At 38.2% G+C, this 25,414-nt stretch overlaps 2 protein-coding genes across 2 annotated transcripts; both read right to left on the bottom strand.

The window, feature by feature from the left end:
- Positions 1–734: 734 nt before the first annotated feature.
- Positions 735–7,862, bottom strand: sec11a (SEC11 homolog A, signal peptidase complex subunit). Its single transcript, XM_034116717.1, has 6 exons — positions 7,632–7,862; positions 6,519–6,628; positions 4,579–4,728; positions 3,737–3,856; positions 1,283–1,340; positions 735–1,165 (listed from the first exon to the last, which is right to left on the bottom strand). The coding sequence occupies exons 1-6, from the start codon at positions 7,680–7,682 to the stop codon at positions 1,115–1,117; spliced, it is 540 nt and encodes a 179-aa protein (XP_033972608.1). The 5' UTR covers positions 7,683–7,862; the 3' UTR covers positions 735–1,114.
- Positions 7,863–12,735: 4,873 nt separating this feature from the next.
- alpk3b (alpha-kinase 3b) lies at positions 12,736–25,117 on the bottom strand. The gene is made up of 14 exons (XM_034116716.1): positions 25,043–25,117; positions 24,610–24,834; positions 22,279–22,400; positions 21,854–21,971; positions 20,205–21,477; positions 16,326–18,333; positions 16,016–16,163; positions 15,770–15,897; positions 15,633–15,668; positions 15,261–15,535; positions 14,978–15,066; positions 14,650–14,867; positions 14,116–14,164; positions 12,736–14,019 (listed from the first exon to the last, which is right to left on the bottom strand). Exons 2-14 carry the CDS (start codon positions 24,735–24,737, stop codon positions 13,704–13,706), a joined length of 4,908 nt encoding a protein of 1,635 aa, XP_033972607.1. The 5' UTR covers positions 24,738–24,834; positions 25,043–25,117; the 3' UTR covers positions 12,736–13,703.
- Positions 25,118–25,414: the final 297 nt, after the last annotated feature.

Below are 25,414 nucleotides of genomic sequence, written 5' to 3'. Positions count from 1 at the left end.
GAGCTTCGGCCAGAGAATTCACAAGACATGTTCTGTGCCACAAGGGGACACCGAGGTTGCCAAACCAATTCTGAAGAACTCTTCTGTAGTTCCAGGTTTTAACTAGTTCGGAATGTAATAATCAACATTCTTCATCAGCGAGACTAAACAAATATGGACCCTGAATCTAACTAGAGCTGTTGTCCATAGAAAATAATGTGCGCCAGGGAACCTACATTCGAGAAAAGAAGGGCCTCTAGATGGCCCTGAACAATAAACTATCTCATGTCAGCTTGTGCTCGGTCATAGCCTCATCAATGCGCCCAAGCTGCCCCTCCTTAAGAGAGATAGCAGCAATAGCAAAGGCCGTAGACCTATGCCATGGGAAAAGAGACTGTGAAAGGAGAAACGATGAACTGTGTCAAAGGTTGAATATCTAAGCAAATTATTCCCTAACAATTAAAAATACATAAATACTTGTTTTTCATATTTGAGCCAATTCTACATGCCCTTTTTTTAACTGTAGTGTAAATAGGGCTATATAGCAGTGTTAGGCCACACTGTCGAGGCTATTACTCCATTGTGCTATGCCCTAAGACAGGCATTGTGGTAAAAATGTAGCATGGGGGGCTAACTTCTTTTCAAACTATTTATTAAATCATTTATTTTCCAGGAATTGCATCACTGTTGTAACCCCAATATATGAATATAAACAGATATAGGCAAAACAGGTGCCATAACAAAAAGAGACAGAGTTATAATAATCCATATTGGATGGTAACCAGATTTCATATTTAATAATATTCATATTCAGTTGTCATAAAATACTTCAAAGACCATGAACAACAGGAAATAAAGACTTAATTTATCTGGATGAATGCTGTTTCACATTCTGAGGATTACAAATAAAGATTTCCAAACTAAACCTAGCCGAGACCCTCACAAAAATATTTTTAAAGCTTGTTGTCTTTTTTCAAATGTAAACACTCTATCCACGTTTCTACAAAATGTTCAAACAAATGGTACAAAAAAGCCAGTTGGGTTTGACAAAATCTAACTGAATTCTGTTTTGAAAGGCATGACTGAGGTTTCCTGGACGTAGTTTATCCTTCCTGGGTCCTGATGTTTGGGGACCTCACTCCCGATGGACCAGCACGAAGAGACCCAGCAAGATGAGGACAGCATACTGCGGGAGGAAAACAAGACATTTAACAAATCAGACGATCATGCTGAACATCACTAAGCTTAAAAACAAACAAAATCTTGTAAACTGACTCTAGTGCTATAAGGTCTACCAACTTACTTTGAACTTGGGGTAATCATTCATGAGAATGGTGACAATTCCGATGTATGGCACAAACCTGGAAAAGATACAAATTGTTAACCATAAGGAGATTTTATAGATGCATCATATTGCATATTAAAACAACAGTATTTACAAAGTGCTTTACATAAAAGACGTTTTACAGGAGGATAACTGGTATAACTACAGCAGTAAACAAAGATCCAATTAAGAACAGATCAGGACTTTACAAAACCTCAAAGTGCATAGGGAGTGATTCACATTACAACCAGTTTATTAAAGTGTGTTTCATAAAGGGGTTTAGAAGGTGAACCTAGACGTGCAAGCCTACTATCCTCAGGCAGTTAAGTTTGTAACTGATAACATTTTCTGCTGTGAAAAAAATATCAATAACTTATCTTTTGGTAGCATATTGGATAACATTAGATATTGGGAAGCAGACATGATTGGGGCTCAAGCAGTCCAATTAGAAATGAAGGCAAAACATTTCAAGACAACTCAAATTATCAGAAGACGCCTTCTTGAGAAACGCCATCAGGTATTATTTCATAAGCCTGATCGCCATTATTGGAGCTGACCGCTATCCTTAAGCAAAATCGTTGCTTATTTCACACAATCGAGTGGATTTAAAAGCCACTGTTACTAACTTGGCACTAATAGAAAGTATTCCTTCAACTTTTAGTTAGAAAAAAAGACTGATGTATAGATCTTACAGTGCTTTGGCAGGTTCATCCGTTTAAGCTAACATGAGATATGTATGGCTTTCTGAAGCAAAAGGGTGACAAAGAGGTGCCAATAATAAACATCTCTCTTGATGTATTTATGAGAAACTCCCCTACAGGTGCAGCAGTGTTTTCTGGGGAAAGTAATGCTGTGCTTTCATCCAATTCTTCTAGTTTTACAACTCACGTACAAATATTTTGATGAAAACAAGGTGTGGTTCATTGATGTGCAATCTGGTGCCACTAAATGTTTTTAAAGCTCGGTTGGATGCTACTCAATCGGAAGCTGTTGGTACCTGTTCATGTGGATAGTTATGTCAATAGTAATCCCTGTAATGATGCTGTATGATGTCCTTTTTGTTGTTCTGTTTATGTTTTTATGTTTCATGTGGAACCTACTTGAGCAGGTCTCCCTTGAAAAAGAGATCAATGATCTCAATGGGATACAACCTGGATAAATAAAGGTTTGAAATTAAATTAAATGTGATCAAGCAAAAGAGAGATGTATGGTTGATGCACTGATTGAGACTTCAGTGTGTCTCTGGTCAAACACTGCAGCGAAAGCTAAGTTGGATCCTGATACTGTCTCTGCCTCTGCCTCTCTGCCTGCCCCCCCCCGCGGTGTGGAAGCTGAAGCAGGAACGGTTAATCCCTGCTGCATATTAACTTCTGAAAATAACAGAAGACTCTTGAAACACTTGTTTTTTCTACATTAGGGGGCCTACACAGATTCAGAACAAGATATTCTGATATTAATCTGTGTAGCAGAGCAAGAGGTGAAACATTGTATAAGCTAAATATTTGATAATGAATTTCAGCCATTGAAATGAATAATATGGATTGAAGTCTTATTGCAAAGCTGAGCACACTAGCGCCGCTTTGTGGCATTGAAGAAAAAACAATAAAGACAATTAAATCTGGATTTGCAATTATTTCTCAAACAGTCGACTAATATTTCATGATCGTGACAGCCCTATTCTTGAATGAACATCTGCTTATAGAACCATTTGAGTGTTTAATGCCCATCCTATCTGTCGGAGCAAGGCACATAATTGACCTGCGTATCACTTAGTCTCCGATAGTAACTGTGTGTGGAGGTGCAATTCATATTTCCTGAGCACCTGCTTGTTATCAGTTTTGTTTGTAGGGAGGTGAGTAGGAAGCTCTCTGATATCCCGCAACATCTTGTAAGGTAAAGGTGATTTGTTGTTGGAATGATAAACAACCAGAGCGTAGTTATGGAGTTGTGCTCTTTGTTTGGATGAAGACTCAGCGGTTAATTACCCGTCTATGATAGTCACGACAACACGATCCCTCGAATACATCTGGACAAGCGCTGATGAAGAGAATGAGTAGCCTAAATCCTACCTTGTTCAATATAAATTGACTGGAAAATATAATAGAAAATCATAATCCCTCAATCTTATACAGGAAAAATGTGAAATTGCTACTTTGCATATGACCTTCTTCTCAGTTTGTCACCAAACTAAGACAAACGGGGCTCAATTCCATTGGACGGTACAAGTGTCGCTTTTTATGCCAGAAAACCTTGGCAACACATGATAATGTATCGTGTAAATAACCACTATTGAATGTAATACACATTTCTCTGCATTTGTTATAAAACATATTTCATCTGTGGACTCAGATGGCCATAGAGCCTGAAAGGTAATTTGTGTTATTAAGCTATCAAGATATCTGGATTAATCATGGATATTTTCATATCACTTACCCCCTGGCTCGTCCCACCACGTCTTTTTTCTCCAGCCAGTGTTGGCCCTGCTTGTACAGTCCTCTGTCATCCACTGCATTGTTGTCCCCTTTGGTCAAGAACTTAATGTCTCCAGTTTCCCTGAGGACAAAATTATTTTATACCACAACGTACATCAAGGCCTGTTTTTCAACACATCTGTCTCTGGATGATTCATGATGAGTGGGAAATTTCAATGTGGCCTCTCTGAGAATTGTTCTTCTCAGGTTTGCTATACAGCAGGGGTGTCCAAACTACGGCCCGGGGAAAAATGCGGCCCGCGGACCCTTTTGAATCGGCCCTTAGCAAATTAAAAAAGTATAATGTAATACGGCCCACAAATGAAACTTGTGCTTGTCTTATATTGTAGTTCTTAAATATAAATGTAAACATATATTACACAGTAGTATTCATGTGTTAATAAGACCACTTTTCAAATAAATTCAGTCAATTCAAGTTGGAAACATTTTTCTAACATATCTTAGTTGATAAGAAAAAATCCCAATGACTTATTTATATAACAAGCGTGAAATACACCCTTCCTATTTCTCCTCATTATAATCACTCTGAGGCTTCTGTTTTAAGGGATGAGCTGCCAGCACTCACAAGCATAATTTACCTACATCTGATTGATTTTGCTAATTTATAACTGAACTTATGAGGCGATATACCTCTAGTGAGCAGCCCGGCCCTTCGTATATTTTTCTGTATGTGACTCTCGGTGAAGAATTTGGACACCCCTGGTATACAGGCATGGGACTCAGTGATACTGAAAGTAGCACTTAATCACGGTCAGTAACATTAATACAATGTTTTTTTCCTACTTTTCATGGATCTTGAGCACTCTGTGTACTATGGGGATCTCTCTGCCTTCTATCCTGAAGACGACAATCTCTCCGACTCTGATGGGGTCCTCTACCCTGTTGGTGAGAAACAGCAGGTCTCCTCTGTGGAAAGCTGGCTCCATACTCCCACTGAAATGAATGGTGGATACATATTATTAAAATGAGTTACTAACATTTAGATTGTTTCCATTGGTACCAAATGTCATATGGGATGCCTATCCCGACCTTTGTGTAACAGACAGTATCCACAACTTGTGGCAGCAAGTCATGTCATTTTAGAGTTGAAAAATATCTAAATGGTCGCAGTGTGGAATTGTTGGAACATTGGAAAACAATAAACAGACGAAGCCCAATATCAAATGTGCAAAACAACAATGAGGTATCAACAATAACTCTCCAACTGGACTTGCATTAATTATGATGTGACAAAACTAAAAGCCTTTTCTAGTCAAAGGAAAGACTTCAGTGAATAATCATCTGGAAGATTAAATAATGAATACAGGAATAACAAAAAACACAATCATTTGGACATCTGTATTCAATCGTACTTATCCTAACAGTTTGATCAAAATACAACAGTTATAATACTGTTGCGTACATTGGTACTACTCACAACCCAACTGTCGCTTGCAACAGACATGCATGAGAGGACACATTTTCACAAAGCTTCACACATTTTCTTCTGTAATTATGTTCACATGCTTTCACATAATTAAAAAGCAATACAATTTATGCTGTGTTGCAGAAGGATCCTATTTTCATACATTTGTTGACAAACATTGCTGTATTAAGTATTTATTAATGCAACTTCTAGTGACCAGGGGATATTATGTTTTGTGAAACAGTTTCAAATCAGATAGCAAACAGAAGTGTTGTTTTATATCTTCAGCCATTTTGACTCTTCTACACCACAGAACAACAGGAAGTCGTGTAATGGCCCTGAAGTAGCGTTTTGCATTGTGTTCTTTATACTATTACAGTTGAAGTTTAAACGACTACAATCACTGCGTACAGGGTTGCAATATACTGTATTGAAATTATTATTGTATCACCAGATTGTTGCCAATACACAGCCCTACAAATGTGTGTCAATGTAGCATAGATCACATTTTCACCATGTGCAACCAAAGCCCTCAATCTCTTAGTGTCTAGCAATCATAATTCAAAGCTGCACGAGAGAAAATATTAACACCCACAAAAACCTAAACGCCCCCGAGTATTGAGGCCCACATGTGATTTGCCTGCCCTAAATAAATAACAGTCTGTGGACTCTGTATTTGTTGTTTACTCGGAGCGAAAGATTTGAACTAGTCATGCAGAACCACAAACCCTAGTTATTTATAATATCACTAACTCTCATCAGCAGAGGCAAGTAAGTCCAAATGAAGGCAAAAAAATAAATGTTACCCTCCTGTCGTGTTGGGGTCAAATCTGACCACTGTACTGCTTTCATCAATCATAAATATTGTGTTTTACATTAGATTGCCTCAAGGCCCTATGATATCCTCCACAGTAGGCATTTCTACATATAAAATTGCTAATCACCACATCCATTGAACTGAGTGGTTTAGTCAACTTTGTTACACCTATGATGTTCCCGGTCAAATATGACTGACATAGGAAATGACTGGGTAACCCTAGATTATGTTCATCCAGATAGTACACACTCGCAAATCGACAAAATGTTAATTTTGGAATCCATTTTCAGTGTCTGTTATCGTATGTTCACTGCAGTTATTCATGTTAACCAGTATTCTGACTGAGACAGTGTTTACAGCTTAAAAGGGTGTTAAATAAAATGTGGTGATGCTTTTTCTGTTAATGTAAGAGCAGTTAAAACACAGTCAAATTTGACCGGGAACACCAAAGTAACGGGGGAGAAACGACAGGAGGGTTAAATACCAACACATGTGACTTACCTGAGAACAACAACAATCGGACTCTCGCTGCCGGTGACGACCATCAATCCCTTCCAGATCATCAAGGCAGAGGAAACTATCATACCAAAGTTCAGCACCTGGTAATAGAGCTGCAAACACAAATAATATTAAAATTGCATTTCTTATTACAGCCTCTCAAAACACACATCTGCGTGTAGAGGTTAACTCCTGATTGTTTCCCACCATATGTTTGAGATAACATTACATTCAGTGGTGAAGTACTAGTAAGCAAATCCATAAGTGGAAGAAGTACTCATATCTTGTACTATTGTAGGAATACTGTGTTACTAGTTAAAGTTCTGCAATCAAAATGTAAATGTACAAAGGTATTAGCATCAAAACATACATAAAGTACCAACAAGTACTCTTTATGCAGATTGGTCGATATTTTAATAATATTATGTGTCTTGATTATAATTATTTATGTATTAATGTGCTTATCAAAGCTGGTAAAGGTGCAGCTACTTTTAATTCATGTGTATACTGCAGGGTAGCTTTTGTATTTACTCGAGGTTTTAATAAGTCTTATTCAAGTATTTAATATAATTCTTCAAAATCTGAAAATTAACTAAAGCTATATTAAATCAATGTTGCGAACGAAGTAAAGGTACAATATGTACCTCTGAATTGTAGTGGGGTAGAAGTACATAGTAGCAGAACATTGAAATACTTAAGTAAAGTAAAATTCCCTCAAATTGTACTAAAGTACAGTACAGAGTAAATGTACTTAAGTTTCTTTACACCACTGCATATGTTTGAGATAACATTATATTCAGTGGTGAAATACCGGTTAGCAAATCTGACTTTAGCTAACGGTGCCATGACAATAGTGTTAAAATGAGGAACAACATGGCTAGCGACACTGAAGTCAAGAGTATGGTTTAAACAAGGTTACAATGTGTATTTCAAACTACGGAATAAGGGGTTATTTTGAGAGATGATTAAGCATGAAACAGTTCTCTTGAAATGTTGCTAACAAGTGACAGACAGCTACAGTGTTAAAAAGCATTTGGTGGCTAGTTATCGTTAGCTTTGTATTTCTACCATACAAAGAGACGGTGGTCACATCAGAGCAAATGTCCGGGTACATACCTGCCGCTTATTCATGCGACGAACATCGTCGAGAAAGTCTAAAGACAACATCGTGGCAAATACTACTGTATAGAAAAAACACCTAAATCACATCAAAACGTTTTAAAGTAACGAGCATATGGATGCACAGGCAAGCGCTGAAAACTTGCATCCGAATCTTCCGGGTGCGCGTAACCGGAAGTCCCGCCCACCACTGAGCGCTGTGTTGAGGTGTCAGTTTAGGATACGAGAGAGAGCATGGCACACACTGAAAGGAAACGTGTCGCTGCAGGGTCTGTTTCAGTTTTCACAGAAGTTTAAAAACAAAACAAGAGATGATGCCACATTAAAATTAGGGCATTGGATAGATAGATTTACCCTGATCATTTGCTGTGCAGCACATTGCAATATAAAGTGGGAACAGTGCAGATTTATAGTAAGATAGAAATCGAAGATACAATATTCATAGACAATTCCCTGTGGCTTTGTGGTACTTTTTTGTCTCCTCATTGTTGTTATGCACCTCAGTGTTGGTCTTGTTTGATCATTTATGCTCCTTTAGGTTGTGTTGCATTACTTTTTAGATGTATTGCATCTTTTGAGGTAATTTTGGTGTCTGTGAACACATTTTTTCTCTTTGCGATTATATTCTGACCCTTTTGGATTGTTATGTGCTTTTTTAGTTTTGCACGTCTTTGTAGAAGTTTTGCATCTCTTTATGGTCATATCTGTGTCTCTTGTTTGTGTTTCTTTCGAGGTTGTTTTGCATCTTTAGAGGTCTTCAACTCTTTGTGTTCATTTTATTCCTATGTGGTTGCTTTTGCATTTCTATGTAGACATTTGGGTCTTTGTGGTTGTTTCATGACTGTTTGTGTTGCTTTTCATACCTTCCTTTGTTGACACTTTTGAGTCTTGATTTGTTCATTTCTTTCTCTAATAGTTTGGCATTTCTCTTTTTTTGGTTATTCTGCCTTTCTTGGCTTTCCACACCACATAAACGCCAGATGTATGATAAAGGTCAAAACTTATATTTATACATGATTAGAATGCATATGATTATGTCAGTGTTATTGCACTATATTATCGGATTGTGAAAAGTGATTTGAGCCATTGTTTTTTATAAAAATATTGACTGCAGCTTTTTTCAAAAATGTTTTAAGCTTTGTCTAAAACATTCACAATGCCTTCAGAGTGCCCTTTCTTTTTCATTGTGAGTCAAATATAGTGAAGCTTACAATCAGTCATGTAATCATAAACCAAACAACCACCAGTAAAAACATCACTCTGAATTTGTAATTTATGGAATATTAATAGCCGCCATTAAAGGAGGGTAAACTATTCTGCAAACAAACTATTACACATTAAGTAAATGTCAGATTACTTTCCACTAAAACCTTAATCAACATCTGGACTGTTGCTTAATAAAATGTGTCACAAAACAAAGAACAAGTGAGAAGCTTTCACCGCCACTAATTATCATGCTTTCTTCTATCACTGATAACATCCAATTTCCTAGAGGAAGTGCGTTTGACGGAATAAGTAATAACATCATTATTGACCAAACACCTGAAGTACAGCTGCCAGTTGATAGTCTGTGGAGATTATTAGTGACACATACGACATTTGTTTGACTAATACTTAATTGTTTTTTCCCACTCCGTGTTAAAAGTCATGTCAATTTAATTTGAGAACATGTTCTGGCAATGTGTTGACTGTATGTTTGCAGGGACACACATAAATAAAGACACTATGTCAACATGGTGTTAACCTTTGAATCAATTATAAACACACATTGTTATAATAAAACAACTCTGTCCTTCTCAGCAGCTTACATCTTTGTCGACTAAAGGAGAAAATTGCGTATATTTATTTGTTGATATTCATTTTAGAACAGTGCTAAGGAGTATTCTGAAAAGTATAATCTTCATGTTGTCATGGATGATCTAATCTTTCAAACTAACCAACTCAGGACATCAATTACATCAAATATTTTAGAGCTTGGTGCACTTTTAAAAAAACATTTTACATCTGATTTTGTTATAAAACTTTCTTCTGTGAAATATGTGTTACATGAGTACCCAAGTGCACTGATACCACAACAGCAGATGCCAAGTTCCCAGAAACTATGAGTTCAGTTATTCATTAATGTCCATGCATCTCCTGGGCAGTTTGTGACCTAAAAGCACTCTTTAGAACTATTTGTGTTTGATTGTTGTTCCTTATTTTCTTTAATGAAGAATATGTAACTCTGTATAAATGCATACTTGCATAAATGTTTAATCTATATCATAAACCAACACAGGAGAGTGAGAAGTCTGTACACAAGGCTGAATTCCAGAGTTTCTTTATGATGGGTTTACTGCTGAAAATGTGTTGTGATCTGTTCACATCTCAGAAATACATTTGTCATGCATCTTACAGAGGATGTGGTCACGGCATATCCTTTAACAATTGAACTGAAACCGTCTCTAAGCAGAGCAGGGCGGTAGTTGTGAGGTGATACCCATTAACAATGAAGACACATGTACATCATACCAAGAGAACTTACCAGTGTTACATTAAAAACCTTTAAGGTTGTTCAAAGATTGTCAACGATGCCTCTCGAAAAGGAATATCTGGAATGATTTCACATGCAGATATGTATATAACAGACACATCTTGTGGCTTTAGTGAGCTTTATGCTAACATAATTGAACCGATTTGTATTTCATTTAGCTGCATATTGATCACTGTTAAATCCTGTATCCACACTTCATCTTCCTGTGCAGTATTTGAAAGGAGAATTGCTCAGCGCGACATACAACATTTAGACAACACCCATATTATTCAGATTTAGCCTTTATGTTACCCCATCAGAGGAAATAGCATGAGATATACATCAGAGTGTCATTGTTTTGTAGTCAGCAATAGCTGGCTGTGATATGGTAGATTAACGCTGCACTGACAGTCAATTTAGCGATGGCTCTGAGACAATGGGCAGTCTGGGGCTTTTGGGGGACTGGAGATAAAACTTTTTTCAAATGCCAACTAGTCTGTGGCATTTATGAACGCATGATCATTTTCATATAAATGGTCACAACCTCCCTGGCCAGCCAATGGTAATTGAGGTCAGTCCGGCACAACAATGTGAGGTCAGAATCACAGGCAGTCTTGTAAGAGATTACACACTTTTCATGTTTTCAGTTTTTCATCTCACTTTGCTTTCTCAATCTACCAATAATGTCTGCCTCAATGTAAAGGTATTATTCTATAACATCTGTCAAAACAATCAAATGTAATAAAATAGTTTATGTTAAGCATGTTTTTTCTTCCCACAATGAGCCTGAATGTGAGACCACAAACGTGTTTAATGTGTTTAAAGACCCGGGCCCTGAGTGGGAGGTCTTCCCATTAACTCAACATTATGTCTTATTAAAGGATATGTCAATTACTTAGGCCTAAATGTACACACAATATTTCTACAGTGGGGGACTAACAATTCTTTCATTTGCTGCGTCTCATCATGGGTATTAATGCTGAGATTACTGCGAATTATCCAGTGCTCTTTATAACATTTGGTCAGAGCTACTCAGAGCAGCAGGAAGAGCTGTGCCAGTGCATTTTCTTCTCTGTAATTTCCACACTTTTCTCATAATTATATCTGTAACGCCATGCATGAAACTCGTTCGAATTACGGTTTGTCTCATTGTCTGACATTATTCCTCTCAGACATTTTTAGATTTTTCTAATAGACAAGATACTGACAATGTGATGAGATTTGATTTTACAAAGTGAACATGGTGCGCTGTGAGAGGGTACAAGTTCATTTCCAAAATAAAATCATTTGTCACATATTTTTGCCTCTCATTTATGGATTACCCTTTACGTATTCTATTAATACTTTTATTTTCTTGTCACTTTTTGTTATAAAAAATATATACCCTTGTATTTTTCCTGCTGGTTCATCATTGCCCTATGCTTATCAGAGAGTAAATATTAAACTCCAACGTGACTACTAACAGTAGGTGGCAGGAGTGTCTTGTATAGGACCAATCTTTTCCATTTTCCAATTCAGTCATCATGTGAAATACGCAGCCTGTACCCACATTACAAAATTAATTAAACCCAGTACAAAGTCTGTAAATGCCATTTCAAACGAATATCATGCACAGGCCTTTAGGGAATTGCGTTACAAATTGTTGCTATAAGGGCACAACTTTAACGGAAAGGGCTTCTTTTATGTGCTAGTGCTTCTATTCTTGTCCTGCTGCCAACATGTGTCACACATATCTTACAGATACAACAGAAAGGTAGCGTGTTAGAAATATAAACCAGCAGTGCAACTGATGTCTGCTCTTCCTTCTGTTGACAGCATGTGACCCTCTCATGCTTCTGGACAACATCAGAAGTGACACTAAGTGAACTTTATTTGTTAAGCGTGCAATTAGCTTACCGGCTCGGATCACACTTGTGCGTGAGGCTACTGCTTACATAAACGATGACTCACTAATGGCTGGGAATCACAAATGATTATCATGATGAAGTTAGCCTTTCACTCTGTAAACACACACTGGTTGCGGGCAACACTTAATTCTCTACTATATGTGAAGGAATCTGATTTGCCCCTGAGTGGTAGCTCTCATACGCATGCAATGGCAAAAAGAAGGTTAAACGTTTTTTAAACGTGACAATGTCCTTTTAGATATTCATCAAGTTGCTGCATTTATTTTAAATCTTTATTGTTCTAACTCCAAATTATTTGAAAACAAATTATTTCCAATGCTGGAAACCCTGGAAAAATGTAGCTGAAAATTAAGTGTTACTTTACTTAAATTTTATAAAGGAATCAGCCCAAATTATGCAATCATTTGCATAGAAATGCTATAAATAGCAAGTGAATGTCAGAAAGAAATGAGTCCTCTCAGATAAGAGGAGTCACTGAGATAACACTGGGTTATCTTTTTAGACGATATGATAATGAGTGACTGCTGATGTCAGATAGACTGAGTGGCTTTCATTACAATGATTCAGCCCACTCTATAATATGCTAATATCTATTAAGAGTGACTCTCAACATTTAAAAAGCACGTCATGCACTTTCAAAGCGTATTCAAACGTACAAGCCGTAATCTATCAAATTCAATCATTTTATTTTTTTCACACATTTTATTTTATTTTACAGCCTGTTGCATTCAAAGGTGCAGTTTCTAAAAATGCAGTGCAATGTAGAACAGCAAGTAAACAGGACAGGTTACAATATAAAACCACAGCACCATCTGCCACTGTACAACAATTTCATGTAAAGCTACATTTAGCTTGGTACATTCCTGAAAAAAAATGGGGTTGTTTATTCCCAGCCTAAAATTGGTTGTACTGTGTATCTGTTCTAGTTGTACTTAAGTAACACGATAACTGCCCTACATTCTCACAACGGTGACTACAAAAGTGATTGTGCTTCAACTTAAATACAAAAATACACATGTAATGCCACTTCAGTTCAACATGTTTTTCTTGCACATTTATTTAGTACAAACACAGTGACCTGAGATTGGGATTCACAATCTGTGACCTTCAATGGTACATGAATCGATGAATACAAACCCAGGAAAGCTACTTCTTGCTGCTACACTGTGGATTGAGTCTCAATGTAAGATACACTAATAAACACCACAACACGTGAGGGCGTCAATCCACACTAAGTGATCATGGCAAGGAATGGTGGCCGTTATGATTAAATATTTAAGTCATGCTATTTATTCATCTTTTCCTCATATCTTAGCAGTTTGAGCGGCATTAACTCAGTCGGTAGGGACTTGGCTTCTGAAACTGGAGGGTCGAGTTTTCAAGTCCCGAAAAGGACCGAGTGGGGAGTGTGGATAGTACTCAGAGAGATGCCAGTTCATCAAGGTGCTCTTGAGCAAGACATTGGCAGCCCACATGGATCCCAGGGTGGTGTAGTAGTACCTACTGCTCCTTGTACTTCTACAATGGGGCTAGTGCAAAGACAAAATATCACTCTATGTGCAGTGTACATGTGACGGTAAAAAAACTTGAAATCCTCCATTTCCATAACAAATTCTGTGACTCATTCTGTCTAATTGAGAGATAATCACTCTATTCCACCTTAACAGCTATGGGCATGTCAGCAGCTTTTTGTTTCGTGGGGGTATTCCTTCCATCTTGCTCAGTTTTCCGGGGCAGTCTGGGGCTGCCAGCAGCTTTCCGGCCTGTCTGAGGGCTGTTGGAGCCACCAGCCATTTTACGCTGAAGTAACGGGCTCTTGGTGCCTTTGGGCTTGGTTGGCGTCAACAAAGAGTCCATGATCTTTAGTGACCTCAGGCTGAGCAGACCACAGAAATAGTTACACTGGTGGTGGGAGACAAACTGCTCAAAAACTTTGGGATTCCCTTCGACAGACAGACCGTGATGCCTGCAGTGAGACACAACAGAGCCAAATGTTACAGTCGTGATCAGGATGAATGTAAATTACCTGTAAATGAGCATCAATCAGAGAAAAAACACAAACCCTGTTGATTTGATTGAAATTCCAACGTTGGTGATCTTGGTGTCAACACCTGCAAAACAACACCGCGCAATTACTTTATTTTTCTGTTGTTCAGGTGAAATATTCAAATGTGTCAGACATGAATTGTTACAGTATTACATGAGCACTGAAATGAGGTAGAAAGTTGTGTTCTCGTCTTATCATAAATATATTGCTGCATAACAAATCCTGTGTAATGGCGTTAAATATTCTCATGCCTCTTTGAGAAGGTTACATCTTAAGATCAGTACAAACATCTTAAACCCCCATGCTTCCCCTCATTGCCAAAATATTTATGGTATGGTGATTAATCCTTTAATCAATGTTGACGCTTTGCATGTTCACTGCCTCTTCAGTTCAATATGCTGCTGATTTTAACTTGGTAAATGTTTGTTGTGTTGTGTGTTGAACCAGGAGGTACATAAAGAAGGTGTTATTGTCCAAAAGCACCTTTTTTTAAACGTAAGCAAAAATGGGAAAAACTTCACGTTTCCCTAAATTCAGGTATCATCCTACCTTCAATCCGAGAGATTAGCAGATTGCCGCTGGTCCACTGAAAGATCCAGTGCTGCAGGGCACAGCACTTCTGCCCCGCCTCAGAGCCAGACTTTGTGTCTAATCTGCCTGCATCATCCAGGACAGAGTATTTCTGATAGACTCCTGTCAGGTCAGCCTCCACTGTGGCATAAGGGACAGTGTTTGCTGGTCGGTACATCAGGTAGACTGGCAGCACCCTGTGGGAAAAAGATTTAATGGTTTCTAGAGAGGCTTAATGATCCCTGTATCGTGAATAAAACTCAAGAGGATGTTAATGTTTGATGGGGAGTAAACTGATTATACTCACTCAAGTAATGGGCCAAAGTTTTCTATCACTCTTGCCTCTGCAGAGAAGATTTTGCAGTATTCACGAACCAGGTTCTGAATTTTACACTCCTGAATGCCGAACATTGGAGAATAGCCAGTACAGTAAGCTCAATGTACATCAGTATGTTTATTTAATCTATATTTGATCAGTGCCTCTGTAATCCTATGTGGGTGGCAATTAATGACACGTGACTAACTGGATTAGTCAGTTCATCAAATGAAATATGTTAAAACATTTATTAAATCAAACCTTTTTTACATACCTGCTTGACGATGTCCAGGTTCCTGTCGATAAGGCAGCTTTCTGCTTTCCCTCCATAGGCGATAGGGTTGAGCCCTTTAATTATACATGTGTTTCCAGACTCGAACACAGGCTCCAGACCATAGATGACTTTTGCCCTCCAGACTTTATGAGAACAGCCTTTACCAATATGTGATTCCTGCATCATTATACGGCCAAAGAATTTGTTACCCCAGGCGCCAGAATCAGCTACACCCTTGCTGAATATCATGGGTGTCATTTCAATTTCTTCACCAACTGCATAGAGACACATATAAGAAGAATGTTAGTCAGAAAAGCATTTGGGCTCTGACGCAGGAAAGACATGATCCAAACATGAAAAATCTCATCTTACCACCAAGGTCCTCACGTAGGGACATTCCAGCCAAGACTGCAACACAGTGAGAAAGGACACAGCATGAGACATGTTGAGTCCAAGAAATGCAAGGAAACATTTTCATTCAATGCCAAATATAAGCCAAAAGTACACACCGTCTGCACTAAGCAGAAAGTCTGTTGAGTCGGTCCCATACTCATTTATGATTGTGCAACCGTAAACACCAGAGTCTATGCATGATGCCTGAACAATGGCAAGATTGACCTGGGTTTCATCCCCTGCACTGAGAAACAAACAAACACTATTATTCTTGCTAAGACTTATCCTTTAAATCAACACAAAACAGAATCATTTTATAGGAAGTACTACATTTCTAAACATCTATTCAAATGGAAACTTACTTTCTTTGAATCTGAGCAATCCCCTCCTCATTTTTGTACCATTTGATTGTAGAGTCACTAAGTATGTTGAAGAACTGGCACCACAGTTTCAAGTGTCCCGAGGCGTCTGCAAAGCTTTCACCTCTGATCTTACGAATAACTTGAGGAGCTGCAGGGAAAAGAGACACGACACAATCAAGCAAATCACCAAGTGTGATATGTGCAATGCATATTATATTATATGGTATTCATTGCCTATGTCTCAAACTGTCGGTGACAATACTTAATGTACACCTAAAACGATACTCAAATGTGTTGACAGAAATGTTACCTTTGAATGGGTCATGCTTGTCCTTCTCTGCAGGTTTCCCATCAGTTTTCTGGGTGTGGATCTCCTCTTTAGGTGGCTGACTCGGTGCCGGCGTCTCAGATACCATCTTCCTCCTGCTCACGAGGGGGGAACGCCTCTCTGTTGGAGGCGTTTGCTCACCAGGTATCTGAAGTAGCGGTGACCGCCGTGACATGCTTGGAGACGTAGAGAGAGTCACAGGACTTACAGAAAGCCTGTTGCCCTCAGCAGGACCTTCCTTCTTCTGAGTTTGGATATCAACTGGTGCTGTTGCCTCTGATGCCTCCTCAGATTTAGTCTTGGGTACAAGGATTTTGCGTCTGGCTCCAGAGGCCAGCTCTTGAGGAGTTGCAGAAGGAATGGGAGAAACACAGTCTCTTCTCTTTAATAATGGACTAGCCTGAGGAGTTAAACTGCCCAAGGAGTCAGTCCTTCGAACTTCTTTAACCATAGAGCTATCCTGCTGAATAATGTTAATATTATTCTCTTTTGTATCTGTGCCAAGTTCACTTTTAGTAGGAACCTTTTCTACACTCTGCAAAGAACAATTTGTTGTTAACTTCGGTATAACTCCCATGTCTTTGCCGTCAACAGGTTTACCTTTGGCATTCTCCAAAACTGTTATAATCGACTCTTGGCTACTGGCCTTTGTAGGTTTCACTGCAAGTGGAGTCCCAGTTTCTAGACCTACAGTCCCGGATGCAAGTCTTTTGGTCAGTTCATCATTAGATGTCGAAAGAGGAAACTCGTGTCTGTCATTTTCACTCCCACAAACGGAAACAACTGGGCATTCTTTCAGAGGAACCAGAGTTGAAGCTGCAAGTTCCTGGCAAATGTCCATAACACTTTCATTATACTTTTCATCACTACCATGAAGTCCTGTAGTCTCTTTAGTGGTGCCAGTGTCTACAGCAGAGATAGGTGGGGTTGAAAGAGGTTTCTGTAAAGCCTGAACAGGCGGGGAAAGTTCACCTTGATTTTCTTCATTTAGTAGATTATAAATCTCCGTAAGAGTTTCCTTTATTGTTCTTAGAGGTTTATCATCATGTGTCTCACTTTTCCTGTCAGACATTGACTTCTCTACTTCTGGTTTCCTGTCCTTCTCCTTTATTTCCTCACATTTTTCAGTCACCGCTGGAGCTGCATCTTGTAAAACGCTAGCATGGACTGGTATGGTGGTCACTGAATTTGCTAATGTGGCGTCAAGAGCTTTTAATTGTGATCTCAGAAGTTCAGCTACAGATATGATTTTTGTTACAGGTTCTTGAATTTCCTGTAAATCTTTCAATTGGAGTTCTGATATATTTGCTTTTCCTGGAGTTTTTGTAAGGAGTTGGATCGCAGGCTCAATTATAAATGACTTCAAATTCTGTAATGCTGAACTAGTTTCCTCCGCCATTTTTATTAAATGCTCATTCTTCTCTGTTTCTTTATTAGATGCATCCCCAACACGGACATCAGAGTCTTTATCTGCTGCATCTTTGGGCTTTTCTGTTCCAGTGTGTTCAGTCATATGCAGAGTAGGACTTTCAGTCTCCATCTCATCTATCTTCTCATTTGGGGCCATGCTGTCAGACTGCGCCAATAACTTACCTGCCTCGTTATGTTTTACCTTCTCATCAACTTGTATCTCTGTCCCTTCAACAGTTTTTATGGCTGTATCACCTTGGCTTTGCTCGACGCTGGAAGAAACGTTACACCCTGAGGTGTTCTCACCACCACCGGTGCTTTTGAAGGGTGACTTCTGCACGTCTGTAATAAGGACTGTATGGCTTTCATTTGATCCCCTGGAATGATCCCATGTGTCCTGTGTCATTTTGCCCATTGCTACTTGAACACCACAGTGCGCGGAAGGGGTCTGGAGGTCATCTGTCGTGGTCTTTCTCTCTGATGGAGTCTTTTGTGGTCGAGGCATGTCCATCCTGTTATGTGGAAGCTCAAGGCTGACAGGTGCATCATTCCTGTTCCTCTTTGTATGGACCTGTTTAACCTTGAGGCAAAATAAAAGCAGAGATTTCCATGCTGTAAATACTTATTCTCTTATCCCCGGCTATGCAGAACATGGATAAGCACATAAAATGTTATAAACAGCAACAGCGTAACCAACAACAAATAGAGAATGGAAAGTGAAGACCTTCGAGCAAAAATAAATGTATGAGCAAAAGACATATACATCACCTGGTCTATTTGCAATGTTTACATCACTCTAAAGTTTAAGAAAATGGAATACCTTCCATGATAATGTTTATAGCTTGTTAACAAATCTTGGGACATTACTTTCTTTAAATTCACATTTTAAATATGTTCACATATCAAATGATCTTGACCCCAAATACATATACAGGACATTCACTAAAACTTGATTGAGAAAAACCGCATAGTAGTGTGCTATATTTGGTATATAATGAAACATAAGCATGTTACACAGCTCTCTTCCATACACCAGAGCCATACAACCATGTTTGTGTAGCGTCATATCCTTATAAAGACTGCATTTAAATTGAAACTCTTTTTAAATTAGCACGAGATGTTCCCTGTGTCATATGTCAGTCCTTCATGGCTGAGATAAGCTACCGTATGATATAGCTCATGGGTCTCTTTTAGGCCCTTTGTTGATTTAAAAAGCAACTGAAAAAAACCTCAAAATATGTATAACTAAAAAATTGTATGAGCTTTACAATGTCATTATAAAATTCATTAAAAAAATCTGCATCTTTTGCTTTTTTCTGATTGTCTTCCTTCCCATGCTTCAAACTAATTCTGGCACTGTGACGCCTATTCACAAGGTTGCTATTTTATGTTTAAATGTGGCCAGAAAGGAATGTGAATAATTTTAAGAGGTGCTTCAGCTGTGCAGTGTTTTTTCTCAGCTTGCAATGCCGTCAGTATTCAGCCATCAGCTGGAGTCAGTACTATTGCATAAGCAATGGAACATAAAGATTTATGATTATAGCAAAACAAGTGTTGATCTGGGATGTTGCAAAATGACCCTCCATGAGATCATGTGCTGATAGAATAATAATGAATTTAATTTAGTCACATGCACTTGCATCATCAAGCAGGTCACCACAACACCTCCATTCAATTTCACTTCAAGCTGTTAGTTGTTGGACATTTGGGGAACAACACTTATTTAAAGATCAATGCTATTCTGATTCATATCTTTAAAAGTATTTTTTTTAATATTTAAGATTTGTTTTATGTAAAGACTTCAGCCAGCAGCTGCTAGCTTAGCCTAGCCTTAGCAGCTGCTGGCAAAATGCCATTTGATTCACATCATTTGTAATAAGGCACTGAATCTTGACAGAAGTTATCTCAGTTCCATTTCCATATAAGACAAATCTATCAAAACCTCTAAAGCTCATAGACCACGGTAAAAAAACTAAATGACCTTATGACACAGCCAGACTAGATGTCCCGTTTTTAGTAATTATGCTAAATTAAGCTAACTTCTGCTAGCTGTTATCTAATGCTTTAGATTTAACGGACATACATTATTACATTACATTTCATTTCATTTAGCTGACGCTTTTATCCAAAGTTCAAGTTATTAATCATCTCATCTTATTCAATGCAAGAAAGCAAATAACCGTATTTCCCAAAATGTTAACATATTACTTAAGAAAAAATCTGCTTATTAATGTTCAAAATATATCCTATATCCTAAGAAATGCTGCAACTGTCCAAACTTTCACTAACAATATAAATTGCAACACATTACCTGTTGCAACTGTCAACATGTGCGTCATTTAATTCTTGTCACACAGCAGGGCATATTTGTAAAAGCTATAAATAGCTACTGATGAGGCCTGTGTTGGCAGCACAAAGCACTCATGAGCTCATGCAAAAAGCCTCACTCACCTCATTCAGCTGCGCTGGCTGAGACACAGACACATTTTTCTGGCAGGGGCCTGTTTCTTTCAGAGACTGCTTATCTCCAGCCTGTTCACATGGACGCTGAGGTGAAGCAGACGTGCTTTCACACGGTGCGTTTATGGCCTCAATCTCTTTACGTGCTAAAGATCCAGCAATGGAAGTGTTTGACTTCTTGTCAACATCCATGACTGTTTGAGGTTCTATTTTAGACATATTCCCCTTAACTAAGTTTCTATGTTTTCGGGGAGGTGCTGTAGGACTTGACTGTCTCTGTTTTGAGGTGATGGGAGGAATTCGCTTTTGCATTTCCAATATTTTTTCTGGATTGTTGCGTCCAGCTTCCTTCTCAAGCTTTGCATCTTTTTTGCCTTTAGCTCCAGACATATTGTGACCTGTAGATGTAGGAGCAGCTGGAGGTACAGAGGCAGTAAGCTGTTCCTTCTTTAGAAGACACAGCTGTTCCTTCTTTGAAGGCACAGCTACCTCAACGCGTACGCTTTCATTCTTTGAATGCCTGTCAGCAAGCAATACTTCCTCTGATTTCTGATGTCCCTGTGCCATCTTTCTAGGGACTGAATCCACAACTGATGAACTAACAATGTTTTCTACTTCCATGAACTCTTCTGAAATCCCCTTAAACTGCACTGACTCTGTGCAGGCCAGAACTACAGGGGTAATGTTCTCCTCCTTTGCGGTTCTCTCCTCAGGTGCCCGCTCTTCTTGTGCGCTGTTGGACATTTTAATCTTCTTCCTGACAAAGGGAGTTTTTGTCTGCTGTGCTGTAAAACTCTTCTGAGCAGAGTCATAAATGTTTGTCCCACTCTTGTTACCGTTTTCACTGACGGTCTGTCCATTGGATACAGCAGACACTGTGCCATTAGTGATGGGGACTGATTTTTCCTCCATCTCCTTCACAGTTGCCTCATGTAACCTGGTCTCAGTCTGTTCAGTTAGAGCCTGTTTGCTCTCCTCATTGCCCTCATCCTCCAAGGAGCTTGGCGTGCTGAGAAAGGTGTCCATTGTGGAGCGGCGCTTCCTCGGTGTACGGTCTGGACTGATGGTTCGAATCGGCTCCTGGTTTTCTTTACCTTCCACTTCCTTGCGTTTGTTGTCGGCCTTTTGCTTGATCTTGGCAAAGTAGCGCTGGTGGATCTTGTACTCGTTCATTTCGCCCACCTCCAGAACCCCAGAGCAGGACACAATGCCTTTAGTGTTGCTGGCTGAGGCCTGGTATATGGCTGCGTCCTCCACAGTGCAACTGCAAAGAAAAGCCCATTTAAATTGCATTATATTGAGCAATTTGGTCCCGGCAAGAAAGCAAAGTAAACATTGCTGACGAGGTAAAATTGCAGTATTAGCCAAGCTCTTGTCAGGGGATAAGCTATTCATTAAAAGTCGTACTAAATTTGGGCAAGACTACTTCATCACAGAAAGATAAAGATAAAACACTATGTGCTACAAACTTTTCTTTACAATGAGGGCTATTTTTTTTTAATATATAAGGATATATAGTGAATTTTTTTTTTTCACACAAATCTTAACAGCCACTTTGCAATGTTATACATTTCTTTATTTGAAGTTGGTTGAGGCTAATACAGTTTTGATATGAAATCAGTGTTTCCAAACATACATACTTGTAAATGTGTAGGGAATAGTTTTTTCCATTGCGGAATATTTCATATTTAGGAAGTCCACAGTATCTGTCTAACTGCACATCATCCTTATACCAAGTAATTTGAGGAGTAGGGTTTCCTGAAGAAAAAAAAGAAAAAGGAATTAAAACAAATGATTTCTTAACAATTTCTGTAAAAACCAAACATGTAGCGGATAGTTTCCATTGCTTTAAATGCAGTATAAATCGAGAAATAATATGTCTTGAAAATGTTTTAGGTGCTAAAGATGAATGACACAATGCATATAGAGGATTACAATATTGTTGTTGTTGTTGTTGTTGAATTATCGTTGTATTATTGTAGGTTCCTGTTACATATTCTTAGATTATGAAGAGTCATGTAGTTATGTAAAGTCTTGCAAAGTGTATGAGTGAAGCTGTGTTTACCTGTCACCACACAAGAGAACTTCACATTGCATTTCTCGGACACGGCTTTTGACTTGAGGGTCAATTCGAAGGAGGGCTGTGTTTCCTCAGTTAACTGTGCCATCATACTGCAGAGCGTGCTCCTGTGAAAGACAAAAGAGATGGTCAGTAAAGCTGGAATTCTGTTTATTTCATGTTAATATTATTACATACATCTTTGATTATTGTTATGTGGTTTTTTCTGTGTTCAGAATTAAGGGCAACAGTATTGGTTGGAGTGATTTATGAGGTTGTCTTAGTTTAACCCTAACAACCACTTCAGAAAAACATGCAGTACTTCTGAAGTTTATTTAAGGACCAAATGAGTCAAACATTAAACAAATATATTTTAAAACAAACATGCAACATAGTCACATCACCCACAGTCCAAAAAAAGGATGATAACAAATGTTTTGAGCCGCTTCACAAGAGAATTGACATTTTGGATTGGGAAAATGGTGGTTATAGCCTTGTGGAGCTAGTTTATTAGGACTGAACATAATTAAAAGAGAAGGAAACAGATTGTAAATTCTGATTGTATTTAAACATCTGGAGATTTGAATCCCCACCTTGCTAATGGTAGTTTTATGTATCTAAATAAGTGCTGAAGAAAGTGTAATGTATGCCTCAAATCACATCCTTAACAAAAACTTAGATTCCTATATCCTACACATTTTTTTAAACAGGTCACATAAAAGGCATATCTTACACAGATCACATAAAAAGGAAATTAACAAGGGAAAACATTTCTTGTGACCTCTGCAGTTCAATACAAATGTGTGGTGTGTCCCAACCCTTGGATGCATAAGTGGGTCTTTGTTGACCCGGTGAAGTGGTTTTCTTGAAGTATCTTTGTAATTACATTTTTTAATCATTTCATATTCCAGCTATTCTTCAAAAAACATGTTTTGGATATCATGCCATTCAAATTTTTAATTTACATTTTAAGAAATTGTAGTTTTTGTATTTCTACCCCAAGCTTCCATAAGTGGGTCAAAAATGACCCGCATGCATTTCCTATGGGAAAACTTTTTATATATATAAATAGTGAAAAATTAAATATAAAATATTTCTAGTGTGAACCAAAATATAATACTAAATATTATACAAGTAATTTTTCTTAACCAAAATGACAAAAATGGCATAAAAACACATATTATTCTAATACGGGTCCTTTTTGACCCACATATGGAAGAGTGTAGGGTCCAGTCACTCGTGCATCTAAGGGTTAAAGAGGTCTACTAATATGATATTAATCATAAAAATTAAACACATCACCATAAATAGAATGGTTCAAGAATACTTAGCCATCACGGAATATGTGTGAGAAATGTCAAAAAAACACATAATAATTGTAATTAATGTTGGCTTGCATGCCTATTATAAGAGCCGTATCGTGCTGCTTGTGTACAGGACGTGCAGTTGATCCATGTCTGATGTTGACATCCATTTCCTTGTTGGGTTATTGCACGGTTACTGTTACACACTTCACTGCATATTCTTGTGATTAAGCAAACAAAACAAGACACTAATCCTAAATACTGCCACACTTAAAGAATATACCACGCATAAGGCATGGGCTTCATAACTACTGTTGTTTATATTGTTGGAAATGTAATGTTACGAATACAAATGCTACAGTAATTTAGCTTTTGGCATTTCATTCTTAATTTTTTTTTTTATCCTGGAAACAGACCCCTGTCCATTACCTTACAATTATTTTCATGTTTACATTTTCAGTGATATAACACTCCCAGGTTTTGTGTATTTGACCCAAGTCGTTGTACTAATAGTCTAGTTATCTATATTTTTCTAGAATCCAATAATTTTGCACATTATCTTTCTCCTAAATAGCTTGAGGAAAATATCTTAAAGAGTAAAATCCTGACAGTATAAACCCCTTTTTGTATTGACTATTGTTACTTTGGAAGGATTACTGTAAGGGCTGCCCTGTGACAGTGGCTAGAAGGAAAACTATTATTATTCTTAACTCAAAATACTGTTTATAGCATATTTCTATGACCTGAAGTACAGGTAAAGGTAAACACGAAGGTTACCACATCTTGTTCCATGAACTAATCTTTCCACGTAGAAGCTGCTGTTAGTGTACTGCTTGATGTGAAATGGGGCCCGTGATGCATAACTCAGATGCTGTTCTTAATCAACAGTTTATTTAAACTCCAGTGACCCATGGCAACAAACACAATAATAATATGGCACACAGGTCAATGTCAAGTCTTGAAGTAGGAGAAGCATGGTGCCTGCTGTGGTGGTTTCAACAGGTAGCACTCTGGGTTAGCGTTGAGTCTGTACCTGTTCTCCGGCCTGACGTTAGAGAGGTAGCTGCAGCCGTTAGGCCGGCTATTCGCTCTCATATCCTCCCCACTGCTGGATCTTCCACTGCCAAAAGAGGCGCGTGCTGTTGTCCTCCGTGAGCCCATTTTCCACTAGATAAAGAAATACTCAAGGGGGGGAAAAAAGTTCTCCAAGAGAAAAAAAGTTAGGCTTGTCCCTTATTTATTGGCTTTCCACAGAGATCTGAAAGAGAACAACGAGTACATGAAGACTTTAGCTTGACATACAACAAACAGAAAGTTATGTTAAATAAATTAGAATTAGTTTCAAAATAAAGAATTTTTTATAGTTTGAGGATGAAAACACAAACATCAGCAAGTAATGCTCTCTCTTTTGTACATGCTGTCCTATACAGTATTTACATACAGTCAGTTTTGTTCAGTAAACTCACCATTCACAAGTTTCTCTCCCTCCTTTGACAGATACCCCACAGCTCTGACTTAAGGCGCTGCAATTTCCAATCAAACATGAGCATGCGTAGGCTGCTGGACTATTTATAGTCGGCCTGCAAATAGGCACAAGAGCACATCAGCCTTTCCAAAACTTTTTCTAAGGACCATTTCATAGAAGAGCAAACAATGTGCCAGCACAAAACAATAAAATAAAATAACATGTAAAGGTCTGTAAGAGGAAAAACATTTTTGAATGAAGGAAAAAAACAAAGAAATGTCACAAGGTCATCCAAGGTTTGGTAGTTCCCCGGATAGGAGGAGAGGATTTAAAAACAGGGTGAAGGGGTTTTTTCTTTTTTCTTTTCAAAGGA

The sequence above is a fragment of the Trematomus bernacchii genome, unplaced genomic scaffold (genome assembly GCF_902827165.1).
Source record: "Trematomus bernacchii unplaced genomic scaffold, fTreBer1.1, whole genome shotgun sequence".
NCBI lineage: Eukaryota > Metazoa > Chordata > Actinopteri > Perciformes > Nototheniidae > Trematomus > Trematomus bernacchii.
This window is presented reverse-complemented; position numbering and strand designations above follow the sequence as displayed.

Bases quoted from the DNA above. Each gene is read 5' to 3' on its own strand.
- sec11a (XM_034116717.1), bottom strand. From the start codon at position 7,682: ATGTTGTCTTTAGACTTTCTCGACGATGTTCGTCGCATGAATAAGCGG. The intron at 6,629-7,631 runs GTATGTACCCGG...TTGTGTTTGCAG, and splicing joins GTCGCATGAATAAGCGGCAG to CTCTATTACCAGGTGCTGAA. The intron at 1,341-3,736 runs GTAAGTGATATG...TATCTTTTCCAG, and splicing joins GTGGTGGGACGAGCCAGGGG to GTTTGTGCCATACATCGGAA.
- alpk3b (XM_034116716.1), bottom strand. From the start codon at position 24,737: ATGGGCTCACGGAGGACAACAGCACGCGCCTCTTTTGGCAGTGGAAGA. The intron at 21,972-22,278 runs GTAAACACAGCT...TTTTTTCTTCAG, and splicing joins GTTCTCTTGTGTGGTGACAG to GAAACCCTACTCCTCAAATT. The intron at 15,067-15,260 runs GTATGTAAAAAA...TTCGGCATTCAG, and splicing joins ACCTGGACATCGTCAAGCAG to GAGTGTAAAATTCAGAACCT.